Genomic DNA, 19,959 nt, shown 5'->3' with positions numbered 1-19,959 from the left:
GGGAAATGTTCCTCGAGCGGTGAAACCTAATGGAAAAATCATGGTTTCTTCTGAATAGAGAAGTTTGTGTTTTTCAATCGGGAAGATATGAGGTTTTGCTTTTGGGTGTAAGATTACTTAAACCACAGATTTGGGCTTACTGTAGTTTCTGAGTTTAATGTTTAAATAGTATTGCGTGAGATATATACTGCGAATTTCACAATAAGGATACTGTTTTCGACTAACTGACAATATGTTTCAGTTTCTTCGCCTTTGACCACTAGCTACTCTTAAATAATTAAATTTTGCTTATATTTATGGACACTAAACACTTCAACATCATGACATTTTACTAAGTATTTGCAAATATGTTACACGAGAGACAAGTGGTCAAAGTATGAAAATAAATAGTGTCGTATAATTTATTCAGAAGCAAAGGGAGTTGTTTTTTTTTCCCACGAAGGGTCAAGGTGATATATCAAGGCACTGTTCATTTCTGATTCCGAATTTTCATTTGCACGCTTCTTATGCTTCTAAACGGCGTGTGCTTAAAAGCAAATATTTATAAAATTTTATTTGAATACTTTTCTAAATATGACTTTTTAACTCTGTAGTAGTTAATTTATTTATTTATGTCCTCAGATAGTATAAAAATAGATTATTCATTAATCCTCTAATTTCAATTATCTCAGGGTTTGTTTGACACAATTCTAGCTCTAACTCCATCTCTCGTGGAGCTGAATGTTAGCCAAACAGTTTAATGTCCATTAAAAATAGAAGTAAAACTAGATCGAGCGCTCTAAACAAATAAATATAGAGATGAGACTAGTTTAGGTTGCTCCACGAAACATCTTTGAAATGTTTAGGCAACCGATCACCTGCAAGATTGTAAGCTTTTATTGTCAGCTCGTAATAGGACGCAACAGTAATAGGTAGACAAATCCATTCAACACAAAATGCATAGCCTTTCTTGGCACTCCAGGGCTTCCAAAGTAATGGAGCAATTCCATGCTAGATTGACCCTAACGAAGACAAGAGTACAAAGACCAGTCTAAAAAAGAGAGTAGTACAAAGCTAAACTATTCCGAATAATCTCGCCAATGCAAACAGTTGATCAACTCTTCCCCCTTAGCCCCATCTCAAATTCACAATCTTGTGAGCGAATTCAGAGATGCGAATAGGAATATTTTGTACGTGTGTGAATACATATGAGTAAGTGCGTAAGTATTGTGAGTGTTTATATAGTTTTTTTAAGTATTGTGAGCGTATGTGTTTATACAGTGTTTAAAAAAAGATCATATGAAAACACAAGTAGCAAAATTAGTTTCATCTACCTAATATAAATCCTTTTAGTTGTGAGGGTAGAACTAAAAATCCATATATATCGCCAAATTTTACAACCCAAATCACAAGGGAGAACAAATTGAAATTGCTCCACCCTTTTGGCTAATGTTTCTTAATGTGTATGAAGTGTACTCCCTCCGTCACATGAAAATAAATCTGTAGAACTATGTGCAAATTCCTCCTGTCAATTTGCTTTTTTATAGGATATAGGAAGTACATAAAAACTATATATAACTACTCAAAACAACCCATAATGATCCTCCATTGATTTAAAATACAATGCTATTTATATTTCCTACGCATATTAAAAAAATTCAAACGAGAATTCAGCTGTTTGCAAGACGCAACTGCTTTATTTTCCGGATTAAATCTTTTCTGGATTCAACAAAGGCAACGTATTATGGAAACCCGTCTTCCCGAAGCTGACACGGGTTTCTGGGTGATGTGCATTCATAACCCGCAAGTGTGAGCCCGGAAGTACGCTCTCGTTCTCCGCATGCGGGTTGCAATCCTCGCGGCATCCTTGGTAATCCCCAAACGCCAGGGACAGTAGCGACCTTGCGGCCGTCTCCCCAAACCAGATCGGCGTCGGGTCTTTGCCCCTTTTCACGAGCCCACCAGCGCATTCTCGCAGCCGGAGAGAGGAGGCGGCGGCGGCGGCGGATCGAGGAGAGGGAGCGGAGAAGATGGGGGGCGGCATGGAGGTGCACAAGAACAAGTGGATCGAGGAGTGGAACGCAGGCCGCGAGAACCTCGAGTTCAACTTCCGCTGGACCCGCCGCAGCCTCGCCGTCGTCGGCCTCTTCGGACTCGCCGTCCCCATCCTCGTCTACAAGGGCATCGTCCGCGAATTCGTAATCCCCTCCTCCGAACCCCCCCTCCTCTTCCTTGCCGTGCCCTCTTGGGTTATCCAGGTCCTAACGAAGAATCTCTCTCTGTGCGTGCTTGTTTGGTTGCAGCATATGCAGGACGAGGACGCCGGCCGGCCGTACAGGAAGTTTCTGTGAGTGCTGCCTCCGGTGGATGCCTCGAGACTGCGACCGGGAGAAGGACTCTCCGTTCGGTTTGTTCTCCATACTGTTTTAATTGGACAGGGAGTATTTTGGAGTGCTCAGACTGTTGCGTGGGATCTGTTTGTTGAATAAGCTGTCATGACTTGTTGTCTTTTCAATTGCTGAAATCTTGGAGATTTTATTCGGTTAATTCGGCTGAATAACAGTGTTGCAATGTTGTTTGTGCGTTCTTCAGGTACTAATTAGAACCGTAGTTTGCTTGTCTCATTTATTAAAATCTGAAATGGATTACAGTGAATGGTTTTAGCATGTCGTTTCTCTAGTGTGGCCTACGTAGTACGTGCTATTGGATTGGCTGAATAGATGCAGAAAATTGATAGCACCGATGCCCATGAGGCAAGGTATTGACCAAGAACTTTCTTACGATTAATTATGGCTTTGGGAGTTTGAGTGCATTGATGTTATACGGGCTGTTTCATAGCAACCCAATGTAGGCTCTAAATAAAATTGTATGGATTGGAAGCTGCACTGAGGCACTGATAAAGTAATAATGATCATTATTCCTATGTGGCTTGGATGAGATTTCATTTCTAGTCTCAAAATTATTGTACTTTACCACTCTTCAATTATACTTGTTCCTTGGCCACTATGCCCTGTGTATTTGCTATACATGAGTAGGTGTCTAGGACCTTTTCAGTTTTTGCCTATAAAAACATTAAGTTACTTTTTCTTCAGCACTTGCTAGATATGATGGTCTGAGTCTGTGAACAGCCTAACTGGTTGAGTAGTCTCAGTTGCCTGGCAAATGGTTCATAGCTTATTTGCATAACTTTACTGATATACTGTAGTATAGCTAGTTTTTTTTTTCTTCCTTAGTATTTTCATGTATAAAACTTCATATATTCACAGCGTTTAGTATAGATGAAATTGTTAGTTACAATAGCTGTAACTCATCGACTACCGAAACAACAGGTAATGCTATTTGAGCAGACCTGGAGAGAGAACAGGATTTAATTGCTTTTCTGATTCATGTTGATGGAAATGATAGGTAAGAGTACGAACAGTTTTCTGATAATAAGTTCTGTAGAGTTAGCATTCTTGAACTGCTACAGCAGAGTATGCCACTCCCTTTTTTGTGGAAAGGGCCAAGCTTCATGTTGATGGAAGTACAGTTGACTTTCATCTTGCTATATTATTATTGTATTGTCTGGTGAAGTCTTATGGAACATCTTGCATACTGATGATCCATTGACTCCAGTTATCCACTGAACATTTTCAGCAAAGTAATAGATGAAACTGTGACCATAGGCCACATGGTATTAGATGTGTTGTGTTGCATACCTGTCCATACACTTCTATAACTGGGTTTTGTTTTCTATTGCACTGTTTCAATGAGATTTTTTTACTGTTAGTAAGAAAGGTAGATTTTGTGATTTTCTTTTGTTGGATATGTTAATGTAGCGTGGTTGGTTGAAAGGGCATGTTTTTTACATACTAGGAAACTAATTTAGCCTGTTCTCTATGGAAAAGATGGTATGCTAGCAACTTCAAAATCTTTGCTGCTTATATATGGAGTATATATATTTGCATTTGATCACGCGGTCGATTTGCTGATGCACCATTATCATATCATATGTACCTATAGCCTCCTTCAAACTACTGGGTATATATGTTAGATTAGACTTAATAAGGCTAGAGTATTGTTTTAAAACATCGTGTATTTGGATGTCACCCCATGCACCAATTATTAGAAAACCATTGTAACCATCTCAACTTGAACATTTGATATCTTTAATTTCTTTTATATAACTAAACTGTCACCGTCTCATCCACTCCAATAGCTACTGCGTTGTATGAAACTTGCTAGTTCTTGTTTAGTTTTTTGCTTCCAAGATGTGTTCCTGCTTACTGCTGGCGTGTATAATGAAGTATGGACTCAAAAAGTCTATGGGTGATGGAGTGACCAAATTGCTATTTCAATTTACCAGTTGTGGATAACTTCACAGTGACCGTGTTTTATTTTAGTGCATTTTTTGCTTGATCTTTAGTTGTCTCTTCGAAGTTCTTAAGAACCTTCATCATTCATGGGCTGCCTCCTTTATTTTGTTCTGAGCTTCTAAAATGGAATTAACATAACTGATGTGGCTGGGTTTACTCTTTCCTTCTGATGTTACATGCGGTTCTTATGCTTAGTACCAAATAATCACATAAATTGCTTTTGACATGTCAGTCTAGGTTGATATGTCATCATAGTGGCACCCAAATGAAAATAAAATCTGCCTCATATGTCAAAATCCTGAATCTCTCTCTCATAGCTACGACTGACGAACTTCCGAGCAGAAAAAACATGAGCGGACACGTTGTTTCTGAATATTGCAGGTTGATTGCTGGCCATACTTGTCTAGTGATGAATGGTGATACAAGTATCGAAGCCACTGCCCAGAAAAAAACAGAGGTCAGCCTCATTTTGTGTATTAAGCTGTCAACCTATATCATTGGCTCGCAAGTGCTCTGCCGGTATCTGACCAGGTCTACCTGGTTAATGCTACACTTGCATAAAAAAAAAATCCATGACTAAGTTCATGTTTAGCGGTTTAGTGCCATTTCTATTCCTCGTGGTTAATGCTACACTTGCATAAAAAAATCCATGACTAAGTTCATGATTAGCAAGTTTAGTGCCATTTCTATTCCTCGCACAATCCAATCGAACTCTGACTTTGCACGGTCAATCTTATCTAACACTGATAGCTACTACGGCAAAAGAAATAAGAAGAGTAGCCTAGTCTTTTCATGGATACTACCAAGTTTCGCCTGTGCGTCTGTTGCTTACGTCGCTTGAAAATTGAAGCAAGCAAGCGACACGAAGATCTGCACGGCCAAAGAGAAAACCACCTCGTGGCGAACTGCGTCCAGCTCATAGGTATATATAAGCTCTTGATGCTCTCTCCTCTTCTTGCCCATTAGCATTGGACCTATTGGTCGTTTAGTGATCACGCTGGGAGCTGCACGTACGTTGCACTTGCACGCCGCGCAACCATGTCCAGCCCGTCGCCGACCCCTCCTGCTCCCCCTAATCGGCCTCCACAGCCACCTCCTTCAGCAAATCCGCCCCAATCGCCACCAGCTCCCCCTGATCGGCCTCCACAGCCACCTCCTTCAGCAAATCCGCCCCAATCGCCACCAGCTCCCCCTGATCGGCCTCCACAGCCACCTCCTTCAGCAAATCCGCCCCAATCGTCACCAACAACACCTCCGCCGTCTACTCCAACAACACCTCCACCGTCTCCTCCGGTTATTCCACCACAACCTCCTCCAGGGAACCCTCCACCACCTCCTCCGGAGAACCCACCGCCGCCTCCTCCAGGAAATCCCCCATCTCCTCCTCCGGTGATTCCCCCCACGCCTGCTCCAGCTCCACGTCCTCCACCTCCGGTGGACCCCCCTATGCCTCCTCCAGTATTTCCACCACCACCACCTCCACCACCTTTTCCACCACCGCCTCCTCCAGTGATTGCCCCAGTCCCAGCACCTGGTCCGGCCCCTACTCCGAATCCGGTACCTTCCCCAAATCCTAGGCCTAATCCGCAATTCCCACCTCCTCCTCCTCCTCCTCCGGTGTTCCCCTCACCACCTCCTCCCGTGAGCCCTCCACCTCTTCCTCCCGTGAACCCTCCACCACCACCACCATCCAGACCGAGGCCGAGTCCAACACCGTCTCCACCTCCGCCTATTGCAAGCCCTCCACCACCCGAGGTCCAAAACTCTCCACCTCCGCCGCCATCACCCCCACCACCACAGGCTGTCGAAGCGCCAACGACGTCACCCTCACCTTCATCATCCAAAAGCAGCGGGACCACAGTGGGTGTGGGCGTGGCTGTCGCCGCGGTGGTCGTGATCGGTCTCGCGGCCGGGCTGATCTACTTCTTCATCGGCAAGAGGCGCCGTCGCCAACAGCAGCCTCCGCCGTCATTGCCAGGTACATATGCTCGTATCACCTTTCCTGGGAAACAAATTCCTTGCCTTCGCGTTATAAAGGCACGGCGCCATTTGAAATATGAACGGTTGGCTAAACGGACGGCATAGGTATATTACGATGCTGTATCGACGGTTGAAGTAGGTGTGTCACTGCAGCTGGTGCTTGACTTGCTCCTTCATCTAACGGTTGAGATCGCCAGAAACTATCGTCGCAGCTGATAGATACTCCCACCGTCCCAAAAACAAATCCATTCCTAGCATCTTAAGGTAGAAGTAGTAGAGATGAAGAATAACTAAAATACCCTTAATAATTGATTAAAGTAGTAAAAAAGATATGTAGATAAAAGGTATTGAAGAAATAAAACTTATCGTTTTCTGTGCTAAGGATAGGTAAGATGTACGGAGGGAGTACGCTTTACGCTTAACCTTATCACACGCTTGCACGGCTGTTACCCACGCCCCAGTTTGTTTGTGGTGTGTTACAGTAATTCCATCTATTTACTTTTGATTACGCGGGCGTCGAGAATGATCATGGTCAATTGGACATGACCATTCAAATTAAAAGGCACATCCACACCATTTTGAATATTTTGCCAGTGCTAACCATTATCGAGTTAGCAGCGGTGTGGAATAAATATATTTTACAACATAAAAGGACAATTACATGTTTCTCACATGCAACCAAATACTTCCTACATCTACTTTTGATAGTCATATTTCATCTTGGTACATAGACTAACAATAAGTGATTCTACTTATCATCCATTTAAATATGCTATTAGTCATTTCTCGTAAACAAGCGATTCATTAATATTTACATTTCTCAATGCCCATGTAGCTAATCTTGTGTGGAAGAATGGAGAGTCACGCATTAAATCCAAGAAAGTCATTAAGATAATACTCCCTCCGTACTCATAAAGGAAGTCGTTTAGGATAACGACACGGTCTCCAAAACACAACTTTTGACTTCTTGTTTCTATAAAAAATATTTATTGAAAAGTGATATATGTATACTTTTATGAAAGTATTTTTCAAGACAAATCTATTTGTATAATTTTTATATTTTCAAACTCAACAACTTGAGAGTTATTCATGATTTATATTCCCAATTTTTGACTTAAACATTGCTCTAAACGACTTCTTTTATAAGTATGGAGGGAGTAAGTTGTTAGATTGAAATATGCCTATCAAAAATAAATTTTTTAGATTTGGAAATATGACTATAAAAGTAGATGGAGGGACTAGTTGCCAACGATTTTGAAATAATTTGAATACATCGAGTTGAACATGCCACTCACATAGATTCTCAAGTTCAACTCGAGCTACAGAAACAAATAATTCGGCTGTGAATAGTGTCTATGCTGATTATTTGCACATTTCGGAGAAATGGGTAGAGTGCGAGGACACATACTATATATAATCACTTTCTTCTTTTTTTAAAAGATGACGTCGTTGACTTTTTGTCACTCGTTTAACCATTTATCTTATTTAAAAAATTATGTAATTATAATTTATTTTGTTATGAGTTGTTTAATCACTCAAAATACTTTAGGCATAATTTATATTTTATACATTTGCATAAAATTTTTAAATAAGATGATTGGTCAAATATGGATTCAAAAGTCAACGATGTCTGCATATCTGCCAGTACTAAGATACTTTTTTTTATTTGTGCTCTACAAGTTTGTGTGATCTCATAGAGGGATTGGCATACATTTTTTAAACCACCCCACCCTTGTTTTTTTTGTGATGGTACGATCCAACTTCACTCTGTTAATCGCTCTTTTACGCTATATCAAAACTCAAGCACCGAAGGGGAGACCCCGTGGTTTAAAATTTAATAAACTTCGTTATTTTTTAATTAAACTAGGACCATGACATGCAGGTTGCCTTCATAAAACAGAAATAGAAAGAGAAGAAGAAATAAAGAAGCGAAATAGCCATTTCATAGTTTTAAAATGGTACTCCTTCGACTCTGAAATATAATGACATCTATCATTTAAAATTTATCCTGAAATATATCAATTCTTCACCAATATTTTTTTCCTAACCAACCATAACCTTTCACCATTGAAATTCTCCACTTACTTCATTTTCTTAAACAATCACAACATTCCCCATTTAAATCCACATACTTTCTTAATACCCATATCCAAGGTAAAAATTCATATATTTTAGAAGGATTTAGTTTTTTGAATTCAATTTTTCGTATACGATGGCATTTGGTAGCTTCATGCAATGCCTCCTTTATTGTGTTTCAAGCTTCTGGAATAAAAGTAATGTCTTAAAAAAGAGGGGGGGGGGGGGGTTGAAGGATTGTTTACGCTTTGGTGCAAGTCATGGCTATCTTCGTTGCTATACATGCTTCTTTAGTTAGTACTCCCTCCATTTTTTAATAGATGACGCCATTGACTTTTTTTCACATGTTTGACCATGTCTTATCCAAAAAATTTACGTAATTATAATTTATTTTGCTATGAGTTGTTTTATCACTCATAGTACTTTAAGTGTGATTTATATCTTATACATTCGCATAAAATTTTTGAATAAGACGAATGGTCAAACATGTGAGAAAAAGTCAACGGCGTCATCTATTTAAAAACGGAGGTAGTACCTTGCAACAGTTTGACTTATGCAACTTGTCATAAGGAATTACAATTATAAAAAAAAATGCAACCTTCTATCGTCAGTAAGGATATTATCGGGATGAACCATTCATGCAAGCTAAAGCATTTGGACCTCGGACTAGTAGATTCAATATGACGATAACACTATATGCGACACATGCACTCACATGTTAAACAGATTGTTAGATAGGTTAAGAATTGGTAGTCGTAAGAGAGAACGCTAGCTAAATGCAATATTTGATGAATTAGGTGATCACACTTTGAGAAATGTCAATTGTGGCGAGTATAACACGTAACTGTCCAACTTGCAATCATAGTAGAATATATGGGAACATTTTTTACAATATGCAAGATTCTTCTAGTGAACTATTATGAGCTACAACTACCTTTGTTCTTTTCTTCTTAAGCAAACGATGGAGCTGGTTCCTGGTAGTGCCACAACTTTGAAAAGCAAGTATTAAGTTAATCATTCATCTTGCAATATTTGTTCAAACTAGTTATACAAATTTCTTTAAACCCTATCTATTATGGTCCAAATTACACAAAACCACACTAATATTGACATATGACACATAACCCTGATATTATCGTCCTAAAGTTTCACAAAACCACACTAGTTTCCATTTTGTCTTCAGATCTACCATATTTTTTTTATACAATCACATGTCAAATTTATAAATATATTTATTCTAAATTTTGATATAAGAGTGTGTCAAAATGGTTAGCAATGTTATTTTGTGAAACTTTAAGACCATAATAATTATGTTATATGCCACGTGTCAAAATCCATGTGATTTTGTGCAACTTGGACCGTAATAATAGGTGGGGTTTTCTAAAATTTACTCCATTTTATTTTAGGCGCGCATATCTAGTCGAAATAGTGAAGACAACATTTGTGCTCAACCTATATATAAGTGATGTCCAACTTGGCTTAACCCACCTAATGTGAACTTGAACTTGATTTGTATATCCAAATTAACATAGAGTGTGATGCGCAATCCATAAGATATATTGTAACACCTATCTTTCGGATTGCACAAATTACTTATGGATTATAGTTATAACAGTTCATTTTACCTTTTTTTTTTAAAAAAAAGAAATAAAGTCTAAATTATCTTTAAACTATTGTGCTAGTCCGATTTACACTATATACAGTTGATAAATTGTGCATGATAATTAGAATGTGTTTACATCTGTTTTCGCATCTTAGAACGTGATTGATCCATTTATACATAGCAACAGCATGCATCCAACCATCCCATATACTAGTATGGAAGTGATGAAATCACTTGATTAAACATCCGTTTCCTGGCCCCTCATGATACAGTCAAGGAAAAACTGTTGGCCTTGAGTTTGCGAAAGGCGGATGGATTCAATTAAGCCCAAAGCCCCAAACCGTTTTCAGCAAATTGCCCAAGAAAAATAATCTTACCTTGGCTTGACTTTAGAGACTCGCAAGCTTCATACTCGGAGCAGAAAAACATACCGCTCCTGCGCTCCAGATCGATCAACTCAGAACCCAGGTTGATCGACGGCGTAGCTTATATCTTCTGAGAGAACACGTACCGCAGTCACTGCTCAAGGAAAAAAAAAAGAGTACAAGAAACGGCAACAGCTTCGTTTTTTTTTTCTCGCCGGGCAGCCTGAGTTTCATTTGTATTTGCGGTCAAGCCTTTGTCATTTGCTCATTTTAAACACTTTGCGACCGAAGTTGGAGAGTGAGTATGCTAAGCTGCTAGCCGTCTGTATCTGACCGGTTCTGCTTGCCACGCTGGCATCAGAATGCTCACGATTACGCACTGCGGCGGGGGAGCTATACATATGCCGTCGCTGTCGCTCGAGGCAAGCAACAAAAATCTCTTTTCTTGCCCCCTCCGTACGGATCATACCGATACCTGCACCACGTTGCACTTGCACGCAGCGCAACCATGTCCGGTGCGGCGCCAACGCAGCCTACTCCGCAGCCGACCCCTGCCCCGTTGCCGCCGTCGCCGCCGCCTCCTCCTCCGCCGATTCCTGTCCCTTCAGCGACACCTCCTCCGCCACCCCCGGTAACCTCACCACCACCTCCACCGGTGTTTCCTCCGCCACCTCCAGTACCATCACCAAAGCCGACACCAACCCCTACACCGGTGACGCCAACCCCAACTCCGCCGGTGGTGCCATCATCTCCTCCTCCACTTGTTCCAAGCCCGCCAGCGCCCAAGGCCTCGCCGCCACCACCGAGCAACAACGTCTCGCCGCCGCAGCCACCCTCTAACAGCCCCCCATCTTCACCACCGCCTCCACAGTCACCCGATGCAGGCAATGCCCCGTCTTCACCGGCGCCTCCGCAGGCGCTCATTAATTTATCTCCACCGCCGTCGCCGCCGCAGCCGGCGTCCTCGTCCGCCCCGTCGTCGTCCTCCAACGGGACCGTGGCAGTAGCCGCGGGCGTGGTCGGCGCGGTCGTCCTGCTCGGTCTCGCCGCCGTGCTGATCTACTGCTTCGTCGCCAAGGGGCGCCGCCGCCGCCGAAGCCATCACCAGCCATCGCCGTACCCGGTGTTTCCAAGTAAGTTACGCGCCCTACGTACGTACTTGCGTATTGACATTTGACGCGCGCGCGCGGCCGTTGCACGAGACAATGCTACGTCGCGGGCATGTCGACGCACGTGACAACCGCGCGCGCGCACGCATCGCCAGCGCGAGAGCTCCAGTTTTTTGCGGTGTTTAGCCCTGATGAAGTCAAGAGGATCGACAGTTCGATACCGAAACGGCGGCATTGCGTACGTAGCGTGCCTGCGTAGCGCGTTCGACCTGGACACCGTCTTGTGTCTAGCGGCGAGCGGTTCAAACGGCACGTTCGCACCATTCTGTACACACGTTAAGGCTAACAATGGGAACAGTACTTTAAACACCTTACGCATGTGCCATCTTTTCTTGCAAACGCTTGAAATAGTTATAAAATATCTTAAGAAAACTAAGAACGTGTAAGAGCGAATTTGACGTCCACGCAAAAGAATCATTTTGTGAAAAAAAATGCAGTTGTTTCATACAGTTAAATTTGTTTTTCTATCACCATTTATAAATCTAATTTGACCTTACATATCTGTAGAGTAATAATATTAGACCTTATGACCTTAGTTACATTTGGACAAGACAAAGTAAAATGCTAGGGACCAAAATTACTCCAACTCGGAGTAAGGGCATGCATGCTCAAAGGTATAGTCCGATGCAAGCTTGTAGGTATTCCAAGTCGGAAAAATGCCCTTTCATATAACTATCTCTTGAACAGACTCTTCATTAATACATACTCCCTTTGTCATATAATATAAGGGATTTTAGGTTGTTTATATTCTTAAAATCTCTTATGTTATAAGACAGAGGAAATAGAAAGGAGTATTAATTAAATCGCTGCATGTGTCGTTAACTCTCGTTGAACGCTTGGTGTTATCTAGTCTTGGATGTACAATGCTTGGTGCTATCTAGTCTCTTCACTTTTTTTTTTTTGCTAAGAGTCATTGTTGAGCAATTGTTAAGTTAAACAACGATGTTTCCGTCTTCTCTCCTCTCCCTTAAGAGACTAAGGTAACTATTATTTCAATTTTCAAAGGGATTAATTAGCTGCCTCAAGTCACTTACCTTACCTTACGATGGTTAAGTCAACTTGCCACAAGGATTATCGATCCATCTGTCCATCCTTACCTATATATCTACACTAATTGGGAACATTGTGGTCGTGGGCCACTTATTATGATCATAGATATCTCTCTGTTTCATATTATAAGTCATTTTAATTTTTCTTAAAATTAAAATTTTAAATTCTAATCAAGTTAAAACATAGCATTTCAACATAAAACAAATATATATATATCAAAATATGTTCAATGTATATCAAAATAGTTTATTTATTTTGGTGCTGTAGATGTTCCTATATTTGTATAAACTTAATCAAATTTAAAAAGTTTTGGCTATGAAAAAAAAAGTTAAAATACATTATAATATAAATTGGGGTTAATAAAATATATGTGCATTTCACTTCACGGGCCACTTTTAAAGCCCATGTATGTCGACCAAAACGTCATGGCCTACTTCTAAAGCCCATATAATCTATGTGATAAAAAGCATACCATTGGAAATTATGTGTACCTTTTTAGCGTTTTTTTACTTTAATTAAAAAAAACAGTACTCCAAACGAATGCAACTCATTGCTTATTAATTTCGATTTTTAGAATCATTAAATTATAAAGATAATACTAAATTGAGACCCCCACATAAGACCAAATTTGTAGTGATTAACTTCGAATTTTAGAATTATTAAACCAAAAAAAAAAGCTATAGTTGAAAATTGAAACCAAGCATTAGCTCAATATTTATTAATTACGAATTCATAACTATTGAATCAATACGATTTAATTGAAACTCCAAACTGAGTACAGCTTGATATATTTATTAATTATAAATTTTAAAATTATCATATCAAAAGGAGCTAAAATTTAAACTCCAAACTGAAAACAATTTGAAATTTATCGATTACGAATTTCAGAATTATATTGATACTCATGAAAAAAGATGAAGTTGCATCTTCAAACCGAGTATAATTAGGTACTGATTTATTCCAAATACTATATCGATTATGTGCTGTTTATTGTTGATTTTTTTTTCTTGCGCGATGATTCGGGAATACTGGTGGGCATCGAAAACGTGCGTGCTGATCACCCCAGTTAGTTGCTTTCGCCTACCAGAACTTGATTGATGCATACACAGCAAAAACATGCATCCAACTTGCCAATATGTATAGACAGTATATAGTATAGAATTGGTCGTGACGCTGTGACGTAACCAATCTCTTGACAGCCCTTTCCCCTCATGAAACAGTCAAGGAAAATTTCTGGTTTTGCATGTGCGATAGGCGGCGGATTTTCTTAACCAAGACCACTTTTCGGCAAGTTGCCAAAAAGAACAATATTCTCCCCTCGATGGATCGGGACAGTCACAAAACTTTTATCATCAAAGCAGAGTAGTGGATCAATCGTTTCACAAATCAGAATACTCTGAAGGCTGATCTGTGTCCGTACTTGTTCTGTTGTCTCCTGAGAAAACATAAAAACCGCAGCCACTGCTCAGAAGTAGTACAACTGTACAAGTCGGCAAGTGGTTTGTGTGATTATGTTTGTTACTTCACGCAATGAGCCGTCTAGCCTTGTCCTTGGCTCGCTGCTCGCATGTAACCGAAGTTGGTGAGGCTGCTCGCTGCTGGTGTCGCGCTGTCTGCCTGTATCTGACCAGGTCGATCTACCTGTCAAAGACTCACGGTTGCATCGAAAATACATGATTAAGTTCATGATTAGCAGTTTAGCGCCATTACTATTCCTAGCACAACGAAGCACAAATGCACAATCCAACCGAACTCTGACTTCAGCACGGTCAATCTTATCTAACCACCCAGGCTAGCTAACTACCATCATACAAAGGACAGAAAAAGATTCTCGTTTTTTTTAAGAGAAGCCAAGTTATTGCTTTCGCTTGAACCAGGCGAGCAAGCAAGCAAAGCCGAAGAATTGTTACACGGCCAAAGTGGAAACCACCTCGTGGTGAACTGCAACCAGCTCATAGATATCTTGCACGTAATCTTCCTAATTAGCTAGCCCATTGGTATTTGGTCGTGGTCGTTGAATCATACCGAGAGCCTAACGTTGCACCTGCGCCGCGTGCCACCATGTCATCTCAGGCGCCGTCGGCGCCGGTCACGCCGGCGGCTCCACCGCCGCAGACGCCACCCGTGACGCCTCCTCCGGTGACTGCTCCCCCGCCGGTCTCACCCCCTCCGGTGACGCCACCACCGGTGACTCCCCCGCCGGTGTCACCTCCTCCGGTGAGTCCCCCACCTGTGACACCTCCCCCGGTGAGCCCCCCACCTGTTACACCTCCCCCGGTGACTCCTCCTACACCGGTGGCTCCTCCACCAGTGCCACCGTCACCGCCTCCACCGACGCCGACCCCAACGCCGGTGACGCCGTCCCCACCTCCGCCGGTGACGCCATCCCCTCCTCCGCCTGTCGCAAGCCCGCCGCCGCCCGATGTCCCAACCGCCCCGCCACCGAGTAACAACCCCCCGTCTCCGCCACCGTCCCCCAGCAACGTCCCAGCCTCACCACCGCCACCGCGAATTTCTTTATCCCCACCGCCACCGCCCTCGACGCCGACGCAGTCGGGTGCCTCCTCCGGCTCCAAGTCCTCCAACAACGGGACCGTGGTGGCCGTCGGCGTGGCCGTCGCGGCGGTGGTCGTGCTCGGCCTCGCCGCCGGTCTGATCTACTTCTTCGTTAGCAAGAGGCGCCGGCGCCGCCAACACCCGCCGCCGCCGCACCACCCGGGCTACCCACCCTTCCCAGGTACGTAAGCGCGTATTCCCCTCCTTTCATTGGCAGTGTTGGTCGCGCGAGATCATGCTACGTCGCGGCCACGTCGACGCGACAATGCGCGACGCGGGGTCCCCCAAGCCTTTTTCGGTGTTAGCGCGATCCCATCCACGCCCTTCGCTGCGGTCGTCGCGGGTGACCGATGGTGGTGATAGCGACACATCGGCATCGCGTACAGTGCGACGTATTCCATCTCGTCCGGCTCGTGTCCGCGGTCTTCGCGGCGCACACTCGTTAGCGTTTGACCATTTTGTATGCTATGCTCGTGAAAATTTTCTCCAGGGATGCATCGATCTGTGCGCGGCGATTGAGTTGAGCTGATCGAATGTTTTTTTTTTCCCTGTTTTGTTGCCGTGCCACCTGCAGCCGAATTCTACGACCCGCACCGGCCGCCGTCGCAGCAGCAGTCACACGCGCTGTCGCCGAGCCCCTCGTCGACGCCGCCGCTGCTGCTGCAGCCGCACTCGTTCGTGAGCAGCGGCGGGGCGTCCGAGGCGGCGTCGGCGGTGCCGGGGATCGCGATGATGGGCGGCGCGTTCGGGTACGACGAGCTGGCGGCGGCAGCGGACGGGTTCTCGGAATCGAACCTGCTCGGGCAGGGCGGGTTCGGGCAGGTGTACAAGGGGACGGTGCGCGGGCAAGAGGTGGCCATCAAGAAGCTGCGGTCCGGCAGCGGGCAGGGCGAGCGCGAGTTCCAGGCCGAGGTGGAGATCATCAGCCGCGTGCACCACAAGAACCTCGTCTCCCTCGTCGGCTACTGCATCTACGGCGAGCAGCGCCTTCTCGTCTACGAGTACGTCCCCAACAAGACGCTCGAGTTCCACCTGCACGGTAAGTACTTGCTGCCGGATGATGTACCATTGTTGCGTGTAATGCTGGGGCTTGCTTGGGCTGACACGAGTGGTTGGTTTCTGCAGGTAGCGGCCGGCCGGCGCTGGACTGGCCGCGGCGGTGGAAGATCGCGGTCGGCTCGGCCAAGGGCCTCGCGTATCTGCACGAGGACTGTGAGTTCCACCTTGTGTTTCCTCCGAAATCTAAGGTGGTGTTTGGGAATCTCTAACAAAAATATAAGTCCCTATGAGAGAGACTTGTGCTTTTGTTAAAAGGATTAAAGTTTAGTCCTTTCTTCCTAAACACCACATAAATATATGCGGAATCTGTGAAACTGTGGTTCTGATAAGATGGCATGCTTTGACTGTTGTCAGGTCATCCTAAGATTATTCATAGAGACATCAAGGCAGCCAACATCCTGCTGGACTACACCTTCGAACCAAAGGTAAATCGCGAAAATTTGGAACCTGCAATAATTGACGTTATACGCGTATTTATCGCGAAGGTGCACACATGTTTGTACAGGTTGCAGATTTTGGGTTGGCCAAGTACCAAGCCACTGAGCAGACCGCTGTTTCGACGCGCGTAATGGGAACTTTTGGGTAAACACATCACCATCACAACCACAACAATCAATTACACTTGCACTCGTACGTCAAAAGTTCCTCAGTGCACGCACCACGCGGACTAAACTTTGTGCTGTCAACAACTTGTATCTCCAGATATTTAGCTCCAGAGTATGCTGCCACGGGCAAAGTGAACGACCGTTCCGACGTCTTCTCATTCGGCGTGATGCTCCTGGAGCTGATCACCGGGAAGAAGCCTATCATGGTGTCTCACGGTGACCAGCCTGACACATTGGTTTCTTGGGTGAGTGGGCTTCCGAGTCTTGAACCGAACACGTAGATTTCCATTTGCCACGGCCGGTGAAAGTAGTCATCTCTGTGTGTGTCCAACAGGCGAGACCCCTGCTGGTGAGAGCTGTGGAGGAGGAGAACTTCGAGGAGCTGGTTGACCCGAGGCTGGAGAACAACTACGACGCGTACGACATGGGGCGGCTGATCGCCTGCGCGGCCGCCGCCGTGCGCCACACCGCGCGGTCTCGCCCGCGGATGAGCCAGGTTCTTGCCAAAACTCCTCACACCTTCACTGAACAAACACAAACACACAGCACACACCGCACGGCTTCTGGTTTCAGCAACTCCGTAGCTTGTACACTGAAAATGTGGACACTCGAATGGTCAGATCGTGCGTTACCTGGAGGGCGAGCTGGCGGCGGAGGACCTGAACGCTGGCGTGACGCCCGGGCAGAGCGCGATGCAGCGGACGAGCGGCGGCACGACGGACCAGATGAAGCGGCTCAGGAAGATGGCGTTCGGCTCGGCCACCGGTACGGGCACCGTCAGCGAGTACACGAGCAGCGAGTTCAGCGAGCCAACTAGCGAGTACGGGCTGAACCCGTCCACCGAGTACACCACCAGCGCAGCCGGCGGCGACACCGGGGAGGTGACGGTGGACGTGCAGATGACGGCCGGCGCCAGCGGCGAGGCGGCCGGCACGGAGAGGCTGAGCAGGCGGACCACCGCTAGACGTGGCGGGCGGGTGTGACAGTGCGACACCGGAATTTCGGTGCCCCGCCCGGCGAGCCCGGCGACTTTTAGCCGTACGTGATCGTCAAGGTTGCGATCGAATGAATTAAATCATTTTGTTCGTGTATATATACACGTAATGCTGTCACTGTAAATTAAACTACATTCCAAATCCCGCGGTTGTTTCTTTGGTTTTCGAATTCATGCAATTTTTGTTGGAGTGGAAGTTTGTAAATTGTACCTACCTTCACTAACCACCCAGGTTAATAAACATCAAAGATGAGATTTGTTTGGAAGCTGGAATGATTCGTCTTCTCCTTCCCGCCCTGAATATATGTACTAAAGATTCTGACATGCTACAAGTTGACTGAAAGTTTCATGTTATGTTCAGATCCACAATCGTGCCATCCTATTATCTTTTCGTTTTTGAAAACTAAGCTAGATTATGCTGGTGCTATATCATGTGCAGGTTGCAACTTGGAATGAAATGCTCGCTTGAGAGCCTATGTCGCCTGACACAGTCGATGGGCCGACCGATGTTGTGGGTGCCTGGGTGGCAAACGGACCCAAAGATCATAAGCCTATTGTTAAGTTTTTTTTTAATAGGTTCCGTTAAAAAAAAGTTGTTTTTAATAGGCCAAGCCATAGCAACCATCAGTACGCAGTCCCTCGTACCCGTTTAGTGTCATATATGGATCTCTATTCATTTGTGACCATATCAATCGCCCTTTCAGTGTGGAAGATTTTTTACGCCCCTTTTTTATTGAATATAGGATGAGAAAAAATGTGCAAAAGTCAAAACTTTACAGAAAGAGAAAAAACTATGGGATGATCTGTGCTAGGTATTTCACTCCTATCAGAGCTTAAAGTTTTGGCAGCCTCTCACGTGGGTTAGTGTTGAGAATTCTTTGTGTTGAAACACTATCAGGTTCCTTTCTTTCTATATCTCCCATATGCTCAGTAAGAGAAGAATGCGGATTCCTTTCCTGGGCGTCCCAGGTTGCTAGCCATCGTTGTCCACCAGCTATGGACTAATGTGGCGGCGTTCTAGCTGGTCGGCTTGCTATACTCCTGTGCCATCCAATTCGTTAGGATGCCCCAAATTATCCAGGTGTATCTGTACTCCATGAGGAGATGAACCGCCGTCTCAAGGGTGCGTCTCTGCACAAGTGCAGTATGCTATCCCCAAGTCGTAGGCCTGTTTGAAGTTCAGACTCTATTTTGGATAGCCAGCCAAGCGAAAATTTTACATTTGTTTGGTCCCCATGGCTTCTAGATGTTCGCATTGTAGTTCGTGTTGATGGCTTCGAGGAACTATGCTTTCTAGGCTGAGCCTACCATGTACTCTCCGGGACTTGTGAGTTTCCAGGTGATTTCATCTACCACATCTAGGGTTAGCTACACACTATCCACTGTTGTCTAGAGGGTCACTAGCTAGTCTAGAAGCTCGGTTATCATTGCTCCTAGGATCAAGAGGTATAGGTCTTGCGACTAGGTATCATCTGCAATCGCCTCTCTTAAGGTTCTGTTCTTTCTTTTGGAGATAGCGTAAACCTGTGGCAACACGTCCTTTGGTTGGCGTCCACACTTCCAGGTTGACTCCCAGAAGCGTGCTATTGCGCCATCCCCAATGGTTATTCGTGTCGCTGTCGGTGACATGGGACCGGGAGTATCATGACTAGAGGCTTGGGCAGCCGCGGTCACCCACGTGGCCTGACCCCCTCGGGGGGTCGGGCCCGAGGGGGACGTGCCCACCCCCTCCTCTGTCTCCCCGAGGGGTCGAGCCGCTCCTGTTTCGGCCCCGAGGGCTGGGGCGCCCTGACCCCCTGTGGTATTGGCGCCACGGGTGTGGGTTAGGTGGGCACAGCGGCGCTCACCAAACCACTTTTATTGCGGAATGGACAAGCGCGCCACGCCGCATTTAATGCAGCACGGCGCACGCATATCCGGTCCGTGACCGGTCGCAGTGTGTGACCGGTCACAGACCGGTCAGATCGCGGGTTAGGTGGCAGCAGGCGGCCTGTCACACGCCTCGCCCCGTCCCGTCGGAATGATGAGAGCCTCTTGACACTCGTCCCTAGCTGGAGCCGGCGTGGTAACTCCTGGAGTTAGCACGTCAGTCCCGACTCGATTCATGCCAGGCTTCATCGCAACCATTGCAAGGAAGTCACTGTATGAAGAAGGGCAGATGTGCGGCA

At 44.9% G+C, this 19,959-nt stretch overlaps 3 protein-coding genes across 3 annotated transcripts; all 3 read left to right on the top strand.

The window, feature by feature from the left end:
* Nucleotides 1-1,883: 1,883 nt before the first annotated feature.
* Nucleotides 1,884-2,565, top strand: LOC4324629 (uncharacterized). The gene is made up of 2 exons (XM_015766292.3): nucleotides 1,884-2,177; nucleotides 2,283-2,565. Exons 1-2 carry the CDS (start codon nucleotides 2,010-2,012, stop codon nucleotides 2,328-2,330), a joined length of 216 nt encoding a protein of 71 aa, XP_015621778.1. The 5' UTR covers nucleotides 1,884-2,009; the 3' UTR covers nucleotides 2,331-2,565.
* A 2,691-nt stretch (nucleotides 2,566-5,256) lies between these two features.
* LOC136351755 (vegetative cell wall protein gp1-like) lies at nucleotides 5,257-6,509 on the top strand. Its single transcript, XM_066304049.1, has one exon. The coding sequence runs from the start codon at nucleotides 5,373-5,375 to the stop codon at nucleotides 6,417-6,419; it is 1,047 nt and encodes a 348-aa protein (XP_066160146.1). The 5' UTR covers nucleotides 5,257-5,372; the 3' UTR covers nucleotides 6,420-6,509.
* An 8,056-nt stretch (nucleotides 6,510-14,565) lies between these two features.
* On the top strand, nucleotides 14,566-18,064 carry LOC4324628 (proline-rich receptor-like protein kinase PERK2). Its single transcript, XM_015769430.3, has 8 exons — nucleotides 14,566-15,314; nucleotides 15,708-16,172; nucleotides 16,259-16,345; nucleotides 16,547-16,617; nucleotides 16,698-16,774; nucleotides 16,895-17,042; nucleotides 17,132-17,293; nucleotides 17,418-18,064. Exons 1-8 carry the CDS (start codon nucleotides 14,639-14,641, stop codon nucleotides 17,778-17,780), a joined length of 2,049 nt encoding a protein of 682 aa, XP_015624916.1. The 5' UTR covers nucleotides 14,566-14,638; the 3' UTR covers nucleotides 17,781-18,064.
* The last annotated feature ends 1,895 nt before the right edge of the window (nucleotides 18,065-19,959 follow it).

This window comes from Oryza sativa, chromosome 1 (assembly GCF_034140825.1).
Source record: "Oryza sativa Japonica Group chromosome 1, ASM3414082v1".
Classification (NCBI taxonomy): Eukaryota; Viridiplantae; Streptophyta; class Magnoliopsida; order Poales; family Poaceae; genus Oryza; species Oryza sativa.
This window is presented reverse-complemented; position numbering and strand designations above follow the sequence as displayed.